The sequence below is a fragment of the Sinocyclocheilus rhinocerous genome, unplaced genomic scaffold, assembly GCF_001515625.1.
Source record: "Sinocyclocheilus rhinocerous isolate Xijiao unplaced genomic scaffold, SAMN03320098_v1.1 scaffold62, whole genome shotgun sequence".
Classification (NCBI taxonomy): Eukaryota; Metazoa; Chordata; class Actinopteri; order Cypriniformes; family Cyprinidae; genus Sinocyclocheilus; species Sinocyclocheilus rhinocerous.
This window is the reverse complement of record NW_015656585.1, coordinates 1,628,662-1,650,894: the sequence shown is the minus strand read 5'-3', so window position 1 is coordinate 1,650,894 and position 22,233 is coordinate 1,628,662. Positions and strand designations below refer to the sequence as shown.

General features: G+C 37.4%; 2 protein-coding genes across 2 annotated transcripts; both read right to left on the bottom strand.

Moving 5' to 3' along the window:
* Window positions 1-256: 256 nt before the first annotated feature.
* Window positions 257-5,248, bottom strand: LOC107720211 (caspase recruitment domain-containing protein 9-like). Its single transcript, XM_016527848.1, has 10 exons — window positions 4,939-5,248; window positions 4,600-4,737; window positions 2,861-3,186; window positions 2,286-2,411; window positions 1,519-1,707; window positions 1,287-1,322; window positions 1,081-1,129; window positions 950-993; window positions 793-872; window positions 257-675 (listed from the first exon to the last, which is right to left on the bottom strand). The coding sequence occupies exons 1-10, from the start codon at window positions 5,138-5,140 to the stop codon at window positions 555-557; spliced, it is 1,311 nt and encodes a 436-aa protein (XP_016383334.1). The 5' UTR covers window positions 5,141-5,248; the 3' UTR covers window positions 257-554.
* Window positions 5,249-5,719: 471 nt separating this feature from the next.
* LOC107720210 (snRNA-activating protein complex subunit 4-like) lies at window positions 5,720-21,957 on the bottom strand. The gene is made up of 28 exons (XM_016527847.1): window positions 21,498-21,957; window positions 20,757-20,897; window positions 20,473-20,513; window positions 20,257-20,359; window positions 20,102-20,124; window positions 19,847-19,990; window positions 19,610-19,735; window positions 19,448-19,520; window positions 19,279-19,360; window positions 18,979-19,080; window positions 18,347-18,419; window positions 18,073-18,237; window positions 17,757-17,907; window positions 17,285-17,391; window positions 17,021-17,115; window positions 16,823-16,917; window positions 15,799-15,881; window positions 15,228-15,710; window positions 15,027-15,113; window positions 14,606-14,753; window positions 11,636-11,706; window positions 11,478-11,543; window positions 11,281-11,311; window positions 9,103-11,134; window positions 7,929-8,993; window positions 7,651-7,882; window positions 6,209-7,540; window positions 5,720-6,126 (listed from the first exon to the last, which is right to left on the bottom strand). The coding sequence occupies exons 2-28, from the start codon at window positions 20,878-20,880 to the stop codon at window positions 6,040-6,042; spliced, it is 7,221 nt and encodes a 2,406-aa protein (XP_016383333.1). The 5' UTR covers window positions 20,881-20,897; window positions 21,498-21,957; the 3' UTR covers window positions 5,720-6,039.
* Window positions 21,958-22,233: the final 276 nt, after the last annotated feature.

Genomic DNA, 22,233 nt, shown 5'->3' with positions numbered 1-22,233 from the left:
AAAGACTCAAGTCTCAAATCCAAAGAGATATTCTTTATAAAAGTTCAGAGTCAGCCACACCTACCTAAAACGGCTCGTTCTAACACGCCCCCACATACCTACGTCACGATCTGGGAAGATTTGCATAACACCGCCCAAATGTTCACGCAAAGAGGGTTTTTTTCACTTTAAACCGCATAAACACATTTCATTACACCAAATACACAAAATAATGTTCTTTTTAGCAGCATCATATGACCCCTTTAATGTCTTGGGTACAAAAAAAAATCATTCAAACATTTCCACTGTTTTTGCTCAAGAGAACAAGATATACATAAAAAGATATTTTATATTTATTATATTATATATTAATAGACAACAGAAAAAATGTCAGATCAGACTCATGACAAGTGATTGACTGGACATACTTTAACAGTGAACACTATGATATTGATATGATGTTAATCAGGTTTTATGGGTCACTGGATGCAGAACAATGTTGGATTATCATTAAATTGCATTTTAATATGCCTTCAAAGAAGGCCACATTTCGTCTCCTTGTCCAAAGCTGTATGTCACATCCCGTCCGTATCACTCCCAGTAGTGTTGTCCAGTATGCACTGCACACTCTCTTTGTCTGTGAATTTTTTGGTTCTTAAAGCACGTTTCCTGTCCAAGACCACATTAGGAGTATTGCTTAGAAACAAATCATTCCATTTCATTAATATCTGAAATATAGTAGTAGCTCTGCTTCAATGGTTAATTCCAATGGTTAAATTGTTGTTATGAAAGAATAAAAATAACAAAACCAACCTCCTATAGTGAAAGTTGCATTTTGCTTTAATTCTGCAGTTAGCTGATATGTCCTCCTCAGAGAACATCCTCTCTGAATACTGCAAACATGAAATATGCATTAAAAAATTAAGCCACTATCACTGTATGAATAAGCATCCACAACAAAGATACCTACATTGTACTCTCCAGATGTCTGGCTCTGTGACCCTTCACTCATATCTGTGCGAGGAAACAGGAACAATGTTTAAAAAAACAAGAAAAATATTTTTTGCATGAGATCTGATGGAGAAAATCGGAGAACGTTACCCTTTTCACCCCTTTCCCTGGACTCCTCCTCACTAGTCTGACTTTTCATCTGTGGACAAAATGCAAGCAATGTTGATGACTAAAAATAATACAAACCAAATGCTGTGGAGAACAATGCCACTTTAAGATGAGAAAGACAACAGAAATATCTTATTTCTGAAGAGTGTTTGCATTTAAATGTTTAATAGAGAGTTATATAAAATTACCTCAAATGAACTCAGCAAGGAGCTTTCTTCTGAGTTCTGAGGAATAAAACACATCATAACAAACACTATTCATTATAAACCATTACCCAGTGATCATGCATTTTGTGCCTAAAGATAATGTGCTTACATCAAAGTGACACAACAGGAAGCACTTGAACTAAATAATGACTCATCTATTCCATTCACACATGTCACGCTCACTCTGTGTAGTATACATTTCAAGTGTACATACCATTTGAATTGGGTTTTTCTGTTTGCGAAGCTTTGACTGAAGAGCAAGAACTTCTCCTTGAGTTCGAAACAACTGGACTTGAAGTTCATCATAACGCTCTCCCATCTCCCGGATCTGTTTGCGGTATTGGTCTTTGTCTTGGAGATTTTTTGAGTTCTCCAAATGGTACTCCTCTCTTGTACAAATAGCCTATTAAAAGGGCAGTGCCATACAACTGTTGTGGTTAATGTGATACATACAACAGATACATTGAATAAATCTCAATAAAGACTGGAATTTCTTCATCTGATGCAGATGTGACCAAACTAGTTTGAGGGCTGTGGGCCAAATTATATCCAACTATATTATATTAAAATTTAAACTACTTAATCACATTTATATTTTCTACATTTCAGTGCAAAAATAAAATATGTTAAAAACAAAAAGATAAGTTAAAAATTAAGATATGCTCAAACTAGTTTGAGGGCTGTGGGCCAAATTATATCCAACTATATTATATTAAAATGTAAACTACTTAATCACACTTATATTTTCTACATTTCAGTGCAAAAATAAAATGTTAAAAACAAAAAGATAAGTTAAAAATGAAGATATGCTTTAATGCCATGTTTCCCCCCCCCCTCTTGTGATATGAATTGTGGGCCAAATCAAAAGCTGTCACAGGGCAACTTTGTGTTTGTGCATTTCTGATCTAATGTAAAATGACCATAAAATTTACCACATTATGTTGCTGTATGCTTTGTCATGCAAGGAGGAAAGTAAGATACCTTGTCTCTTTCTTTGATGACTTCTTCCAGCTGCTTCAGAATGTCTTCCATTCGGTCACGGTACATTTTGGAGTCCTTTTTTAGCATTATGCACTTCAGTTCTAACTCATCCTTCTCCTCTCGATACTTAAATTTAAAAACAGAATTATATAAAAAATATATATACATACATTATACCATTATACATACACACACATATACATATATAACTAATAGTCTACTTTCTTCAACTTTGCCCTTCTGTAGACATAGACATGCTACAGGGATGACATATTTTGTAGGCCAAAACTCAGTAACAAGCTGGAGCTTATGGTTCCATTTTCATTTTTGGGTGAACTAACCCTTTAAGATTATAAAACGTGGAAGAATGATAAACTTTTGTTGGTTGTTTCTGCAACAATTCAAAAGCCAATGGAAAAATCCTATTGGGACCTTGCTGAGGGAACCAGAGTGCAGAAATGTACAGTTAAAATTACAGTTATGACCGCAAATGCATTTCATTTCTTATTTCTTTTGTGGTGAACTAAAACCCAGACATGTTTTTGAAAGGTTTTCTTGCTGGACTGACTGATCACCTCGAGCTGGAGGTCTCTGTTACACATGAGTGCGCAGTTCTTGTCCTCGCTCAGTCGGGTCAGGTCGTGCATCAGTCGGTAATTCTCGTCTCTCAGTATACGCGCCTCCTCGCACATGCGCTCGCGCTCCTCTCGGATGCGCTGCACGCGGTCCTGCTGTTTGTGCAGCTCGCTCTCACACAGCTGCAGCTGGCGGATGGTGTCTAGCTGCTCCGCCGCCTGCGCAGACACTTCGAGTCGCATCCTCCGTTCGTCCTGTGCGAGCTTCTGTAGGCGAGAGACCTCGCTCATGAGGAACTGAGTGAGGCCACATTCCCCGGCCGTGTCTGGGTGAACAGACAGAGAGAGAGTTCTGTAAACCAGAGGTTTGCATACAGAAACCATGACAGTCAACATTTCTAGCTGTGCTTGCACCTAAAGTATAAAAAGCACGTTTTTATCTGTAACACAATATAATAACTTTAATCTAGAATAGTAACTTAGTATTACTACATTTTATTAAACAGTTTGTTTCAAATTTAATTAATAGTGCGGCCTTCCAACAGCACTGGGATTTGCACTGTTTGTATCACTCTTTCCATACAGACTGTCAGTCTGGACATTTATGGTGGGGATTTTTCAGTGTACATTGTTACAGCAGGTGGTGGCATTGCAACAAGTGAGTGTCTTTAACAGTGCTTCCTTGAATCATTCATTCAACAGATTCATTCAAAATTGCATTCTTTCTTTTGAGTCAGTACTTTGCAGATAATAAAAAAGCAGGTTCTGTATGAATGTGTGTAGCCTAGTATGTATGGGATTACCTTTGTTCCAATTAAAATGAATGTAATTTTTCAAGAAACTTATGAAAATATAAATTGAAACTGAATAAAATGTCTTTGAAACTGAAAAAAAATTAAATGCAGGCAAAATCTTTGACTTCGTTTTTGATACACTGCATGTTTTGCAACTGTTTTCTCTTCTTTCATTAGCTGATCTGTACTTACAAATGCGCTTCCAGAAAAAATAATGTGTTTTTTGAACATTAAAGCATGTCAACATATTCTGTTACACCAAATACACAAAATAATGATCTTTAAAAAAGCATCATATGACCCCTTTAAAAGCGAAGGAAAGCGAGGCAAAGAGGGAACGTCCCGCCCCCGCGGTGATACCGGTATTACCGGTGTTGTCACACGTCGATTAACCGGTGGGAAAATGTCCTCACCGTCACAACCCTAGTATGCAGTGCTGGGTAGATGACTAGCCTACTTTTAGATTACTCGTAACTCGTTTATCACATATACTTGAATGTGATTATTATATACCATATTGATTAAAAAAAGAGAAAGATAATCTATTTCATTCTTTGTTATCAATATCGTGAAATGCATTAAACATTACATTACAGAAGGTTTTCGCAAACTGGGGTTTGCGAAAGAAAACTGTAGTGTTCATGAAAGGCTAATAATTAAAGAAATGATAAAGTTGTCAAAAGCCTGGGAATCCATACATTGCATGAACAAACATTAATTAACATGGAAACATTAAATTTTAAATTCTCTCTAAGGACCCCTTTTAGTACCCTCCAGAGACATGGTTAAAAATCCTGTGGCAATATTTTACAAAGTCCTTTGGCCTATGATGATAGCAGTTTTCAGATTTTATTTGCATAAAAGATGTGGCTAAAGTATTTTTTGTTTAACATATTAAAAAAGTATACTGACCAACTGATACTTAATTAAAAATATACAACTTACCAATAAGTACCGAGAAGACCCTAGCAGGCTCTTTGCCGGTGATTTTGCGGTACACATCTGGGTAGTCTAGCTCCAAACTCTCTAGAAATGCCTCATATCCTTTGAGGCCAGTTCTTTGTAATATGTCCAGCAGCACTCCTATAAGCAAATAAAAAAAACATTCCTGAACCATATAAATATCTAGAGACCACTAAGTGGATACTTTGAAAATAAGATAGAAAGCTTCAGATTATACAGTAACTAGCTTCAGATAATACAGTAACTATTTCTTTCAACAATATTTGCTACATATTTATTGTTTGAAAACAGTTGAACCTTAGGTGGCCTAAAAACACTTACCAACTTTTCTACGCCTGATAACCAGACTGGGGTCGTTGTAGATCTGTTCTTCATCCTCACTGCTCAGCACTTTACACTGTCTCAGGTAAGGTGTTATCCTTGAGGGCTCAATGGTCTTGATGAGAAGCATTCTGTAGTCTTCCAGCCGTGCCCAGCACTCATCATCCTCCTCCACCTCAAAACCCCCTGGGCCATCAAACATGACTGACACTAGCTCTTTGTTAGCTTGAAAATAGTTGTTTGATTGCAAGTTTTAAGGCTAAATGTGCATTACACATTCAGCTCGTCTGTAAACTCAAAAAGGAAATGAAGTTCACTGAGCTGAGTGGTGACATAAGTTCCCTTTTTCCAGCCGTCATTGCAGTTTTTTTTATTTCCCTCTATTTCACAATAAATTGTTGAGCTGCAACACACTTTCTGTGGCATTTGGTCGCAGAATGACTACATGAGTACATCATTTTCTGAAGAAAATATATAGTCAACCGTTATTAATATATTCAATGTGTCTCTGTGATCTCAACTTGTGGCATTCCCTTGCAAGGCTTTCAGCTTCTTGTAAAATACAACAGCTTCTATTAAGGTACTGATGTTCTCATCTCATGTGAAATGAGTTGTTTAAAAACCCAAGAAATTATGTACTTTTATTAAGTGGTATTGAATGTACAAAATAATTTATTATAAATTCATGATTTTTTAAAAAGTTCACAAACTTCTAGATTCAGGTGTGGGTTGCACATTATGATCACATAATATAAAAGCATAACAAAATACAAATGCACAAAAACAAACAATGACAAAACATTTAACATTTCTACAGAACAATATTCAAAAAGCAGTAACAAATGAAAGTATATAATAATTTAATAGTAGCTCAGTGCAACCTTACTTATTTATAATTTTATTTCCAAAAAATTGTCAGGACACATACTGAATGTTCTTAAAACGTATGGATGGAGTAAACAAAATTAGTGCAATGAATATCTGACTGGTCCCTTTAACTGTAATATAGATTTTTTTAGTGGTACACATTTGTACACGAATCGTGAACTGTACCAAATCTGAAGTTACTGGTACTCATTCAGATGATGAATCTTATGTAACTCAATGTCGACTCCTTTGCCTTTTTGTACTGATTCCTGAGAACTGTTTTGCTGATGCTTCATTTTCATTTGTGTTAAGCTCAATCCTCTGAAAGATAGGAAAAATGCATAAATTATAAAAAAAATTATTAAACAAAACAAAGACTGCTTCAATGTTATGCGCAACTTACTGCAGCTGGTGGCCGAATCCTTTTTTTTATCTTTTGTAATAACAAGACCTCATCTTCATCACCATGGTTATCGGTGGGCAACTCATATTTCACAGAAGGGTTTATAGTGGCCAAAAGGGCTGGTAAAGTAAAGCACGACAAGAAACGAGCCTTCAAAAGCTGGTACGCTGGATTTGAGGCAAACCTTTCGGCAATCATTTTGCGGATGGCAGCTACTTGAGCTTCTTCCTCTCTATAGTTTTGATACTCAACTGGCAGGATATTCACTGCAGTCGCAAGCAGAGATTGTTTAACTTTGAGCAAAGAAGTCAGTGTTTTGATGCTGGCGGCAGATGGCGGAAGGTAAGGCAAAGACATCTCTAAATGAGGTAGTGGAATTCCACCTTTTCCATTCATCCAGTCATCTACTTCAGGTGACTGCTCAGGGAATATCAAGTGAGGATTAAAGCTAACAACATCAGAGGGAATGTCAGGAATAGGGAGCAATGGTTCACTTAATGTTCTGATTTGAGGTATTTCTGATGGAGCCACAATCCGAGCTGATGGAGCCACAGTCCGAGGTAGTGGAGCCACAATCTGAAGTGATGGGGCCACAATCTGAACTGATGGAGCTGCAATTCGAGCTGATGGAGCTGCAATTCGAGCTGATGGAGCTGCAATTCGAGCTGATGGAGCTGCAATTCGAGCTGATGGAGTCGCAATCTGAGCTGGTGGAGCCACAACCCGAGCTGATGGAGCCACAATCTGAACTGATGGAGCTGCAATTCGAGCTGATGGTGCCGAAATCTGAGGTGGTGGAGCCACAATCCGATCTGATGGAGCCACAATCTGAGGTGATGGAGCCATAATTGGAGGTGATGGAGCCATAATCTGAGGTGATGGAGCAACAATCTGAGGTGATGGAGCCATAATATGAGGTGGTGGAGCCACAGTCCGTGGTGGTGGAGCCACAATCTGAAGTGATGGAGCCATAATCTGAACTGATGGAGCTGCAATCTGAACTAATGGAGCTGCTATCCGAGCTGATGGAGCTGCAATCTGAACTGATGGAGCCACAATCTGAGGTGGTGGAGCCACAACCCGATCTGATGGAGCCACAATCTGAGGTGATGGAGCCATAATATGAGGTGGTGGAGCCACAGTCCGTGGTGGTGGAGCCACAATCTGAAGTGATGGAGCCATAATCTGAGGTGATGGAGCAACAATCTGAACTGATGGAGCTGCAATCTGAACTAATGGAGCTGCTATCCGAGCTGATGGAGCTGCAATCTGAACTGATGGAGCCACAATCTGAGGTGGTGGAGCCACAACCCGAGCTGATGGAGCCACAATCTGAGGTGATGGAGTCATAATTGGAGGTGATAGAGCCATAATCCGAGGTGATGGAGCCACAATCTGAGGTGATGGAGCCCCAATCTAATCATTTTGCGGATGGCAGCTACTTGAGCTTCTTCCTCTCTATAGTTTTGATACTCAACTGGCAGGATATTCACTGCAGTCGCAAGCAGAGATTGTTTAACTTTGAGCAAAGAAGTCAATGTTTTGATGCTGGCGGCAGATGGCGGAAGGTAAGGCAAAGACATCTCTAAATGAGGTAGTGGAATTCCACCTTTTCCATTCATCCAGTCATCTACTTCAGGTGACTGCTCAGGGAATATCAAGTGAGGATTAAAGCTAACAACATCAGAGGGAATGTCAGGAATAGGGAGCAATGGTTCACTTAATGTTCTGATTTGAGGTATTTCTGATGGAGCCACAATCCGAGCTGATGGAGCCACAGTCCGAGGTAGTGGAGCCACAATCTGAAGTGATGGGGCCACAATCTGAACTGATGGAGCTGCAATTCGAGCTGATGGAGCTGCAATTCGAGCTGATGGAGCTGCAATTCGAGCTGATGGAGTCGCAATCTGAGCTGGTGGAGCCACAACCCGAGCTGATGGAGCCACAATCTGAACTGATGGAGCTGCAATTCGAGCTGATGGTGCCGAAATCTGAGGTGGTGGAGCCACAATCCGATCTGATGGAGCCACAATCTGAGGTGATGGAGCCATAATTGGAGGTGATGGAGCCATAATCTGAGGTGATGGAGCAACAATCTGAGGTGATGGAGCCATAATATGAGGTGGTGGAGCCACAGTCCGTGGTGGTGGAGCCACAATCTGAAGTGATGGAGCCATAATCTGAGGTGATGGAGCTGCAATCTGAACTAATGGAGCTGCTATCCGAGCTGATGGAGCTGCAATCTGAACTGATGGAGGGAGCCCCAATCGGAGTTGATGGAGCCATAATGTGAGGTGATAAAGCCACAATCCGAGCTGATGGAGCCACAATCTGAGGTGATGGAGCCACAAACTGAACTGATGGAGCCACAAACTGAGGTGATGAAGCAGCAATTAGAGGTGATGGAGCCACAATCTGAAATGATGGAGCCACAATCTGAGTTGATGGAGCCATAATCTGAGTTAATGAAGCCACAATCTGAGGTGATGGAGCCCCAATGCGAGCTGATGGAGTCACAATCTGAGGTGATGAAGCCACAATCTGAGGACATTGAGCTACAACCTGAGGTGAAGGAGCAATTGGTCTACTAGAAGCAGAAAGGGGGCTCAATATTGTGTCAGGCAAACTTTTCTGTTGGATGACAGTTGGCATCTGATTAGTTCTCACAAGAACGCAGCCATTTTCAGTAACACCAGGAGACTTTGCCACTGCAACATTATTTGTTGGCTTCAATACGACTGGTGAACTAGCCAAAGGTGGCACAGTCAAGGGAACTGGAAGAACACTGAAAACAGCAGGAGATACTCTGGAACCAGTTGATGTCTGATATTGCCTTACAATGGATTCATCAGAAGAGAAGTCTGAGGAGTTCTTCGTAGCTTCAACATGTGAACCTTTCTGGTCCACTTTGATAGTTGTCGGGGATAACATCTGAACACGCAATCATTTTGCGGATGGCAGCTACTTGATCTTCTTCCTCTCTGTAATTTTGATATTCATCTGGCAGGATATTCACTGCAGCTGCAAGCAGTGATTGTTTAACTTTGAGCAAAGAAGTCAGTGTTTCGATGCTGGCGGCAGACGGTGGAAGGTAAGGCAAAGACATCTCTAAATGAGGTAGTGGAATTCCACCTTTTCCATTCATCCAGTCATCTACTTCAGATGACTGCTCAGGGAATATCAAGTGGGGATTAAAGCTAACAACATCAGAGGGAATATCAGGAAGAGGGATCAATGGTTCACTTGATGTTATGATTTGAGGTACTTCTGATGGAGCCACAATTTGAGGTGGTGGAGCTGCAATCTGAGGTGATGAAGCCACAATCTGAGGAGGTGGAGCCACAATCCAAGGTGATGGAGCAACAATCCGAGTTGTTGGAGCCACAATCCAAGGTGATGGAGCAACAATCCGAGTTGTTGGAGCCACAAACTGAGGTGATGGAGCCACAATCCAAGGTGATGGAGCCACAATCTGAGGTGATGGAGCCACAAACTGAACTGATGGAGCCACAAACTGAGGTGATGAAGCAGCAATTAGAGGTGATGGAGCCACAATCTGAAATGATGGAGCCACAATCTGAGTTGATGGAGCCATAATCCGAGGTGATGGAGCCATAATCTGAGTTAATGAAGCCACAATCTGAGGTGATGGAGCCCCAATGTGAGCTGATGGAGTCACAATCTGAGATGATGAAGCCACAATCTGAGGTGATGAAGCCACAATCTGAGGACACTGAGCTACAACCTGAGGTGAAGGAGCAATTGGTCTACTAGAAGCAGAAAGGGGGCTCAATATTGTGTCAGGCAAACTTTTCTGTTGGATGACAGTTGGCATCTGATTAGTTCTCACAAGAACGCAGCCATTTTCAGTAACACCAGGAGACTTTGCCACTGCAACATTATTTGTTGGCTTCAATACGACTGGTGAACTAGCCAAAGGTGGCACAGTCAAGGGAACTGGAAGAACACTGAAAACAGCAGGAGATACTCTGGAACCAGTTGATGTCTGATATTGCCTTACAATGGATTCATCAGAAGAGAAGTCTGAGGAGTTCTTCGTAGCTTCAACATGTGAACCTTTCTGGTCCACTTTGATAGTTGTCGGGGATAACATCTGAACACTATGTAGCACACTTTTGCTCTGTACTAAGGTAGAAGTAGGTGAAAGAGGTATCTGGATGCCATTGGGGCTAATGTTCACAGAGGAGGAAGTCTTTAGGGTATCTCTGGAGGCATTTGAGACTGAAGAATGGATAAGGGCAGGACTAACAGAGGAAGCAGCAACATCCAGTGCAAATGATGCTGGGTATAGATTAGTTGAGATGCATGGACTAATACTGTTATTCAGGGGGGAACTATTTGGCACAATTAGTGTCTGGTTGCTTGGGATATTAGCAGAAAGTGGACCAGTTACTTGTACCAACTTGGTGGGGGTAAAAATCCAGTTTACTGCCTGCATCTGCAATGTAATAGTTGGAAAAACAACATTCTGTTTACCTTGATTTAGTTTCTGTGACTCTTTTTTACTACCTTTAGCTTTAGCTTCTTCCATTAGGGCTTGGACTTTCTCAGTAGGTTTGCGGATGCGTTTTGCAGATCTGATGCTGTTTGAGTCCTCTGTACTTGGTGATTTGGGGGTTGAGGCCATGACAGATTGTGCAGGTGCTGTCGGCTGTATTAGCGGTAGAGGAATCTGTGATAAAACTTGTGGTGGTGACTTAATTAGTAAAGGCTGCACTGCCCTCTGCTTGTTTGGCTGTGTAATGACAAGAGTTTTGGGTTGAATCAAAGTAGGGGTTGTCATTTGCCTGACTGGCAGTTGGAGAGGGTTAAGAAGAACCGGCTGCAGGGGAGGTGGATGTTGAGGAGGTTCTGCAGGTTTCTTGTGCTCAGCTTTCTGTTTTGCATCCTTAAGAATCACTGACGCTTTTTAAGGAGGAGCCAAATAACCATAGGAAGGAAACGTTGACATTAAGCATGTTACTGCAGAAAGAACGGGAGCTCTTTGGATATGTGCATTATTTGCTATTATATTAAAAAAAATGTAAATGGATAAATATAAACTGACATACCTGTTCTTGGTTTAGATTGAGCAATTGGCTTCTGAAAAAAGACAAGACAAGAGAGAACAACTGACAATACTGAGGGAACACTAATCTTCGAGATACAGTAATTTCTTTAAAAAAAAATACTGCATATTCATATGCACATCAGTAACAAAGTATGACAACTAGGCTAATAAACTTTAAGATGCTGGATTGATAAATACCTTAATGTTGATAATTTGCTGAATTTCAATGACATTCCTGCAACCGTTGACATCTATTTGAAAAGCCTGTGTTAAGAAAATACAACCATGTGAAACACTGCTGTCTTTGTTTTTTTTTTCAATTTTATAATAATCGTTGACAAAATAATTAGGCTTACTTTGAGGAAAAATGAAAACACTGATGTTTTTGGAAGAGCGATGTCTTCTGCTTTCATTCCAACAATATCACCTGTAAAATGATTATTGATGAATTACTGACGAAAAAAGCCTTGAATTATTTACTCATAATTAGGTCCATGTTGAATCTGCACACTAGAGTACTATAAACTAAATTGCACTTATTGCTTAAAGTCAATGTGAATTATAGTTACAACTCATTTTTACTTCCACAGGGTTTCTGCAGGCTTTATTAAGGTCAATTTAAGACTTTTTTAAGACCTAGTAAAGAAATTTTAAGGATTAAAGGAAACACAATGTGTCTCTCTTACACAATATGTAAAACAATGCTCTCTAAATGTATATCATTCTTACAATAAGTTCTCTAAATATAAATATCTAGGGAACTCACAATGAGCTGTATTAGCAGAACTTCAAAATACAGCTTCCAACCGATCTCCATTATTTTTAATTCATTTTACAATAAAAAAATAAATAATAATAATTACTCAAGGCTTGAATAACTATCAACCACTAGAACTAGCATGGAAATAACTTTTTGTCTTGTTTTCCAGTGCAGATGTCTAAAGATTCCTAAATGAAGATACATTTACTTTATTCCAGTAATATATATATATATTTTTAAACAATTAACAAAAATCTGTCAGTGGGCACAGATAAATGTAACTTCATTAAAAGGGAAATATTCATATATAATTTTGACAGATATTTGTTCTTGTTTTGTAAGCAATTTTGTAAAAATTGTCAAGATTTTTTAAATTGGCATCTCAAATAAATATATGCTCATTTAAGGATATTAGATATTTGTACTGGAAAACAAAAACAGGAAGATATTCATTTTGGCAATGCATGCAACATTTAATGCGATGACTATGAATTTATGACTTTCTGCTCTGATGTAAGACCTTTTTTAAGGCTATAAATTGTGGAAGGGACGAATTAAGACTTTTTAGGACCCGCAGAAACCACCCTTCCATAATGTGATACATTTTGAAGTGAAACAAGATATTTAACAGGAAGAAGGGGCAAAACTTTATTTATCAGCAATTAACTGTCTGATATGTGAGGCTGCTCAAATATTGCTTCAGTACTAGGGATGTAACGATTAACCGCGAGGCGGTTGGAAATCGATTCAAATATGTGACGTGGTATTATTTTCGTTTCCTCTTGCCTCTGTATAATGCATATTAAAGTTCATAAGTGCAGCGCTGCTTTGTTTACAGCGGAAAGCAAGGAACCGTTTTAAGCGCCACCTGCTGGCAGAGAGTGAATCTGCGTCTCATTCAGCTCAGCTTTCATGCAGATCTTTTTTATGTATAGTTTCACAAAACTGAAGTCAAACCATTCTGTTTTTGCTACAAATTTCGAAATTATACAATCTAATTTAGATTAAAAACTGCTCATGTTGCATGTATGCAGCATCTTTGTTTGGATCATGATTAAAATGCAGTGGTTGCCTCTAATTTTAAATGGAAAGAGCACAGACAAAGCCTTAGTTTGTTTATATGAAGAGATTGATTTTATTTGTGTTACTTATTTATTTGATTTGGGGCTTGTTTTAAAATAAATAAAAAAAAATAGTTTTGTTATTTACATTTACATTAAATTTAAATTTTGTTATTTAGCAAACGCTTTTATCCAAAGCGACTAACAAATGAGGACAATAGAAGCAAACAAAACCAACAAAAGAGCAATAATTTACAAGTGCTATATTAGTATATTATTATAGTGTTATATTTCAATTTCACAAAGAAACGTGCAGCATTTTGTCCAAGCAATAATAAAAGGACACATTTAATTTAAGCGGTAACCCAGGAAACACTGTATCATTGCTGTTCATAAGAGCGGTAACCCAGGAAACACTGTATCATTGCTGTTCATAAGAGCGGTAACCCAGGAAACACTGTATCATTGCTGTTCATAAGAGCGGTAACCCAGGAAACACTGTATCATTGCTGTTCATAAGCGCAGCTCTGCTTTGTTTACAGCGGTAACCAAGGAAACACTGTATCATTGCTGTTCATAAGCGCAGCTCTGCTTTGTTTACAGCGGTAACCAAGGAAACACTGTATCATTGCTGTTCATAAGCGCAGCTCTGCTTTGTTTACAGCGGTAACCAAGGAAACACTGTATCATTGCTGTTCATAAGCGCAGCTCTGCTTTGTTTACAGCGGTAACCAAGGAAACACTGTATCATTGCTGTTCATAAGTGCAGCGCTGCTTTGTTTACAGCTGAAACCAAGGAAACGCTTTAAGCGCTACCTGCTGGCAGAGAGTGAATCTGCGTCTCGTTCAGCTCGTCTGCTGTTTCTGTTTCATGCAGATATTTTTTTGTATAGTTTCACAAAACTGAAGTCAAACCATTCTGTTTTTGCTTCAAATTTCAAAATTATACAATCTAATTTAGATTAAAAACTGCTCATGTTGCATGTATGCAGCATCTTTGTTTGGATCATGATTAAAATGCAGTGGTTGCCTCTAATTTTAAAAGGAAAGAGCACAGACAAAGCCTTATTTTGTTTATATGAAGAGATTTCTTTTATTTTATTTGTGTTATTTATTTGATTTGGGGCTTGTTTTAAAATTTCAATTTAGTTTTGTTATTTACATTTACATTATATTTAAATTTTGTCATTTAGCAGACGCTTTTGTCCAAAGCGACTTACAAATGAGGACAACAGAAGCAATCAAAACCAACAAAAGAGCAATAATATGCAAGTGCTATATTAGTATATTATTATAGTGTTATATTTCAATTTGACAAAGAAATGTGCAGCATTTTGTCCAAGCAATAATAAAAGGACACATTTAATTTATAATTTGTCTTAAATCTCATTTTGTTAAAAAAAATCGTGAATCGAATCGAATCGTGAGTTGAGTGAATCGTTACATCCCTATTCAGTACCACAAAAATGTAGGTGTTTTGTCAGAAGTGAAACAAGGGTCTGTACCTTCACAAAATGTGTTTTCATTCACTGGAGCAGGCAGGATCACATTACCAATCCATGGGGTGATGGCTTTAAAGAGGTCATTATTAAGGCTGGCCATGTCCTGAACCGACCTTCTTTTCTTAATATTTTTTGGATTTGTCATTTTCTCCTTTAGGTCATTTTGAAAGGACAAAATCATACAATCAATATAAGGTAAGTGTATTATTTATTTAAATTAATATATTTTCCAAATATTATTACTTTTTAATAGTATGACATTATGAAAACAATACTGCCTTAACAGTCTTAAATCTGAATAAGGCTATAGTTTTAAATCTTGTTAGCTTATTAGAAAGTGGCAACTATTTTCTATTATACTTAAATAGTAATAATGTAATGGCCTTATTTACTATAAATGTGTATGCGTTTGTGTTAACCATACCTTCTTAACTACAGATGCTCCCTTCCACTGCAGGAAATGTTTAATATCACTCACAGACACCTTGAGCATGGCCTTCTCATCGTCAGTCTGCACGCATGAAATGAAATTCACTTTTATACAGAAGCACTGCAGAACATATAAATAAAACTAAATGAAAACTAATCTGACCTAAAAAGAGAAAGGAAAAAGAAAACATCTTACCTGACTCTGCAAGACAGTAGGCTTCAAACCTACATAAGTTCTTTCCACGTTTCCAAAGCGGTTCAGGATGGTATTGCGCACTAAAGCGAGCGTGACTTTTGGACATTTGCTGTTCTTTGATGGAATGCGGCCTGAGCCAGATTCTAGAGTGGATTTCTCTAGCTCCTCCTCATTGGAGGGAGGATGGACCCACACAGTCCTGACAGTTTGTAGAGAATGAACCCCTGTGTTTGCATTTACAGGTATCCATGCCTTCATATCTGGCTGTACGTAGTCCTTTCGTGGTATTTTCCGAACTTTGACTAAGGGAACATCTGATTCAACATCACTGTCCATATACTTTATATGTTTTTCGTCCTCGCTGGAGGTGAGTATCTTCTCTTTAATCGTTTTCAAAGCTTTTTGTCTTTTTCTTTTTCGTGGCACTGTTGTTGGCTTCCTTTGTCTTTTTTTGCCTTTACCATGACACGCTTTACTCTTACTCTGAAAAACAGAAGCAACAACCAAATGTGTATACTTATGATATTTAATCTTCTTGAAGGATGCAAGACATACTGAAGAATGAACTTACAGCTTGTGTTAGTAATTTCCACTTGTTTAGGCACTGGCAGTCAACCCGGTTTGGGATCTCTGAGGCAATCTTAGTCCACTTGCCTGAAAAACAGATGTGCCCACATGTTTTAATATGAAGGGCCAAAAATCTAACTTGACTGAGGGCTATGGCCCCCCAAAAAAACTGAAATTGAAAATAAAAATTGAAATATTTAAACAAAAATGTAAATAATTTTTGTTTAAATATTTATTTATTTTATAAAATTTTTAAAATTTGATAAAAAAAATATTAATTACAAATGAAGATATGTTTCAATGGCATTTCATTTATTTATTGTTATTTATTTATTGTCTTGAGGTGTCAAAGCTGCATGTCACTTCACAATATTTTCACTAACCATGAAACTATGAGCTGAGAGCAAAAGTAAAATAAAATTAAAATCTGTTAGTTTAAAAATGTGTAATTTTTGCAAAGACACTTTGCATGTATCATTTCAAACAGTTGGAACAGTTCTACACCTTTTGTTAGATTTGCTTGTTAGATGGTAAAAAACAAAACAATAACAACAATGAAAAATTGTTTCAATGTCATGATGAATCATCTCCTATATGAAGTAACATCATGAGCTGGTCTTGATGTAATGGTCATTAGTTATTTAAATACACTACCATTTAAAAGTTTAGGGTTGCTAAGATTTTTTTTCCCAAGTTTTTAAAGTCTCTTATGCTCACCAAGGCCGTACATATTTGATCAAAAATACAGTAGAACAGTAGTTTTATAAAATATTTTTTACGATTTAAAATAAGCTTTTAATACAAATTTAAAATGTACTCCTGTGATGGCAAAACTGAATTTTCAGAAGCCATTACACCAGTTTTCAGTGTCACATGATCCTTCTCAGTTAACAGTATTGGTTGATAATGGATATTTAAATGGGTACCGGATATTGTTTCTGTCAATTTTAAGGCTTATTAAAGCTAATTTATTGAGGTAGTGATAGTTAATTCCAAAGATTTAACCTTTTAAGAGGGATATCACTTACCAACACCAAATTTTGCAACCTTTTCTTTTAGTAGTTCCACCTCCTCTTTGCTCCAAGGACCCTTTTTCACATTCTGCTGAAGACAATCCAAATACCTAAGATGCAAAAATATTCATATACATATCAAGCACTAGTCAATCCAGCCAGATTTCAGGGATGTTATTTTGAAACATTACTTAGAAATGTGTCGTACAGTACCTGTCACGACAAGCACCGTCAGTCCTGCCTGGGACTTCCAATCTGATTTTCCCCCATTCTTTGGTGCCATATTTTGCGACAGCATTCCGCAACAACTGATATGAGAACGGTTAGTCAAATTAGTGAACATAGGCATGTGTGACTTCAACAGATTTTAAAACATGACGGAATATGGTATATGGAATATCGCAAAAACAATGCATTAAATCAGTTTCTCATTTACTGAAAGAGAGTAGAATATCCACAATTAATTATGCTCCATACCTGGTCCTCCTCTTTGGACCAGGGGCCTTTCTTTATAGAGGGATCCAAAACGGATGTCCAGCGATATGCCAGCTGTGATCCATCACGGCCCTCCATGAAGTATGACACTATGGAGATAATAAATAATACAAATATTTAGCCCCTGTGATTTTCCAAAACACAATTGAAGAAAATGAAATCTTTAAATTAAACCAGTTATAAAGGACATATTCTTACATTTAAACCAAATAGTTAAAAACGATTTTTGAAAAGTGCAGATGGATGCAGGAATGCATTGTGTGTGGACAATCCCTTGTTGTTCCCTCACTGTTTTGTTTTTATATATATATAAGAATAAAATCTATATTACATATATCTACTATTTTATTTTGAATTTGGCTTATCCAATCTGATTTCAGAGTCAGAATGATCCGTTTTAGAAACAAATATGCAACATTCAGTACAAGTGCTTAAGAAGATCCAATTGTCTCACTCTGTATGTAAGGAATGAAGTTGCCAATTTTCATTTTTTCAACAAGTTTTCTGAGGATCTCATCTTCCTCTTTTGTCCACTCTTTCCTTCTGAAGGTCTTTGAAATGTAGCGCTGGTAAGTCTGGAAGCACATGAACGCCGTTCTATTTGTCTGGAAAAAAAAGGCACACACACACACATAATATATATATGTATATTTATACGTGAAAGGCATTATATGGTGAATGTTGCATTGTTAAACATATTGAAAACCTTATTAAATAGCATGTTAACATTAGCTGCTGTTTTGAATGTGCATGAATTTCTCTACCCTTACCCCAAGAGCCTCTGCAATTTTGTCCCAATGGCAGCAATTGTACTCTTCCACAATTCTTTTCAGTTCATCAATCTCATCCTGTTTCCATACTGACTTGTTAATGGAGGGGTGCAAATAGTTCTGCCAGAACCTTTTCAAATCCTCAGCCTGTCGCAAACCTTCAAACTATCAACCAAAAACACGTTCTTTCATTCTTTTGAAATGGAAAACTGATGTTAGAAGACAGAACAAGATTTATTTGGATGCACCTTAATAAAACAACTACATAACTTACGTCAATATTTGATATTTTCTCCCAGTCATGATCGTCATGGCGATTACCCAGCAGCTGATCGTCTCTCAGGGCACTAAGACGATATTACAACGTTTGATAACACTTTTTTTTTGCACACAACCATTCAAAAGTTTGGGGCTCTTTAAGTTTTTTTTTTTTGGATTGTTTTCAAAATAAGTCTCTTATGCTCCCAAGGCTTCTTATACAGTATTTGATCAAAATACAGTAAAACAGCAATATTGAGAAATATTAGTATCATTTAAAACAACTGTTCTCTATTTGAATACATTTTAAAATCCAATTTATTCCAGTAATGGCGAAGCTAAATTTTCAGCAGCTATTACTCCAGTCTTTAGTGTCACATGATCCCTCAGAAATCATTCTAATATGCTGATATGGTCCTTAAGAAACATTTCTTATAATTATGAATGTTGAAAACAGTTGTGATGCTTAATATGCATTTTTTGCATCCTTTGACGAAAGCATTTATTTGAAATAGAAATCTTTTGTAACATTATAACTGCATAGACTGCTTTCAAAAAAATATCTCTGACCTCAAACCTCTGAACCGTAGTGTAGGTACAATCTTACAGGACATGTTCTCTTAGACGAGGTTCTTAAAATGCCTTTACCTTATTTCTGCAATTTCTTTCTCGATTAAATCGTTTTGTTTTTTCAATTCTTCTTTTCCCTCATCATCAGCTCTAGACATCTTGGCACTCAGATAGTCCAGCCTAAGAAAACACACACCATTGGAAGCTCTCAAAATGTAATAAAAACAGCCTTTATCTACAAAAGTACACATATACTTCAATTTAACAGAAAAAACAAACTTGCATTTCTAAATGCACAACTTTTTTTATCCAAATTGCACAGACAAGGCAACAATAATCATATATTTAGGCTTGGTTTTCCTTTTTTCCAGAACTCACTTGGATAGTTTGGGTTGTAGCATCCGTTTCATAGTGTCTTTGGCGACTGCGTCAGTCAGCAAAATTTTCTGCCAACCGTCCCCTGAAAGAATTAACCAGCATTTTATTTTTATTAAAAAATCAGTTAGATACAAGTAATATCAAGCACGCATGCTGCCATAAAACATACATCTTTTTAATTCATCAATAGTTCTGGAACCATGACTCAGTCTCGCTTTAGTTTCTTCATTTGCTGGAGGGCCCTAGAAGCAAACAAAAGAATTAATAAAACTTCACAGGAAAGAAATAAAATAAAATAAAAAAGACTTCCAGTATTAGTTTCATAACATACCAGACCAGTGAGTTTGTCTTTGAAGTAAGGCTTCATGAAGTATCCAAGAAATAGTTTCTGAGGGGGAATTCCTGGTACGGAGGAGCTAGAAGTGCTTGGGCCAGAGATCTGGGCCTCAATCTCTTTCTGTGGAGATACAGTTGGCTTTAAAATGGTTCTACTGTAATTAAACCCATGCAATCGAGTGGCATGAAGACTCTGTTTTAATGAACTGCAGCCTTGATGTTTGCTGTTCACCTGCTGCTGTTGATTCTCATTGAGGAGTTTTTCCAGCTCAGCTAGTTTCTCTTTCAACACCTCCTGATAGACTAAATTCATTTGCAAGCAAGTCTCCACATTTTGAGGAAGATCCAACTCATCATCATCACTGTCTTCATCACTCTAATGAGAGCAGAACAATACTGCATTATAAGCATTTAAAACAATAATGAGAAAATGCAAAAGAATAGTGTCAGCACAAGCATGTATCAAAGAAACAATGTGGAAACTCACAGAATCAGTGTCACGTTCCCTCTCTGTTTTACAAAAAAAATACACACACAAATAATAAAGACAAATTAATTTACAAACAAATTATTTGTATAGCTGAAACAGCAGACCCAATAATGAAATGCAATAATCGCTATGAATACTAAGATATTATTTACCATCCAATACATCGACCAGTGCTGCATTAGCACCAAGTGTATTCTCTAACTCTTCAATCTCCCTCTGTATCCGCAAACGCTCTGCTTCCAAGTCATCGCGCTCCTAGAGGCAATTACAAGCAATTAAAAAAAATAAAAGTAAAACATTACATGAAGAATATTACATTTCATTTCTATGGTGTGTTATAGTAACCATGCGGTTTTCTAAATTCTTACCACTCCTTCAACTTCAGGTCCACTGTAATCAGATTCATCATCTGTCAAGGAAACGTTATTTATGACATTAATATAAGGCACAGAGCACAGGCCAAATACAAGGCCCCTACACTTTTTGGCCAATGCAATTCCAAGACTTTTCCATGACCATTCCAGTTATGTTGGATCACTTCTGATTCATTTAGACAATTTTGTGAATAAATTTGATATAAAAGAACGATTCACTTAATTCACTCACTGGTGAATTAGTGCAATTCTCTCACAGTTAGGAGACAGCGACTTACCATCACTGCTGCTGTCAGATGACAGTAGGTCTATGATTCTGCTTTCTGCACCCAGAGTACTCTCTAGAGCCAAAATCTCCCTCTGGATTTTATCCCTCTTCACAAGCAACTCATTTGATTCCATGATAGACGAGGTGAGACCTGAAAACCCAACTTTTTACAGGTTACTGGGTTACAACATTGTACAGTTTGCCAATATGACCTTACTAATTCGCAGTGGTGTAAAGTGCATGAATATTATTCTGGGCATATTTCACAGGTCTAAGAATTTCTTGTAATTACAAAACAAAGTCTATTTTATTCTCTCCTGTGAAGTTGTATTCTCTCCTGTGAAAACGGTCAATGAAACCACTATAATTAGATCATTTTCCTTTTAAAAAGATGTCTCATCTACATCAAATCACAGAATTTACAGCTTGAATTTAAAATGTTAAAAAATGTAATCTTATACGTGTTTCTTACATAGAAAAAGGTTGGTTTACAAAGTCTCTTTATTTCAGTTTAAATACAGTACTCAATTATTCAATTAAATGTAGAATGGATTTCTATTTATTTATCATTTTTTTGGTTACATAATAGACGGTAAGCATTTTTTTTCTTTTGATTCAGTACCTACTTTCTATTTACTTGTAACGTTTCACATCGATTCAAATGTAATGCTGTAGTAAAAAAAACAATAAATATATAAACAAATATCTAAAAACCTTCTATATTCAATATAAAATGTAAATCTAAACTCACTTCTAGCCCACGAAGTAGAAAATACAGTACATGAGTGTTTGGCAACAGGAAAGAAACTTATAGCAACCAAATCTCTAGTTTGTCTGTGCCGAGCAGACGTGTACTTGCATTAGCTTTCCTTTAATGCATCATGCTGCTATTGGCTTCAGTATTGCAGCTCTTCTATCACACCAACAAAACAAAAACGCCTGCTGGATCCTGCGGCATCACCGCACTTTTCTAAATGTCCCACTCAAATCTTCCTGTGCAGCAGCATGTTTACAAAGAGCGCACTTAGGGACTTTGCAAACTAGATTTACACTTGTTACACAATAAATCAAAGTCGTCGCTTTGAATGGTTGGTTGCAAATATCACAAAGATTTATGTAAATCTTACTTAAACTGTAAAGAATAATTCTCCCCTAGTAAAACTACTCGACGCTCATATAACGTTATGTACAAACATGAAGCGCGCGTCAATAGTGCGTCATCCTCACTAAAACTTCATAATAAAAGTCCCATCGCCTCTCAGCTATTCTTCTTCTTCTTCTTCTTGTGTGATTTGCGGCAGCTCAGACGCTTCAAAGGCGTATTGCTGCCCTCCTCAGTTCATCTGAAGAACTCCATCTCATAGATTAAATCCTCAAATAAAGACCAGTGTGGAGTAAAAAAACTTATAACAACCTTTGTTGCTTCATATTCCTTATTTTCAAGAATCGATTTTAAAGATAAAGATGAGACTCCGGATTCCAACAGA

Coding starts and splice junctions, on each gene's coding strand:
- LOC107720211 (XM_016527848.1), bottom strand. CDS start 5,140: ATGTTTGATGGCCCAGGGGGTTTTGAGGTGGAGGAGGATGATGAGTGC. Junction 1,323..1,518: donor AGAAAAACCCAATTCAAATG/GTATGTACACTT, acceptor TTTATTCCTCAG/AACTCAGAAGAAAGCTCCTT. Junction 994..1,080: donor CAGGGAAAGGGGTGAAAAGG/GTAACGTTCTCC, acceptor TTCCTCGCACAG/ATATGAGTGAAGGGTCACAG.
- LOC107720210 (XM_016527847.1), bottom strand. CDS start 20,880: ATGGAATCAAATGAGTTGCTTGTGAAGAGGGATAAAATCCAGAGGGAG. Junction 20,360..20,472: donor GACCTGAAGTTGAAGGAGTG/GTAAGAATTTAG, acceptor AATTGCCTCTAG/GAGCGCGATGACTTGGAAGC. Junction 19,736..19,846: donor ATGAGAATCAACAGCAGCAG/GTGAACAGCAAA, acceptor GTATCTCCACAG/AAAGAGATTGAGGCCCAGAT.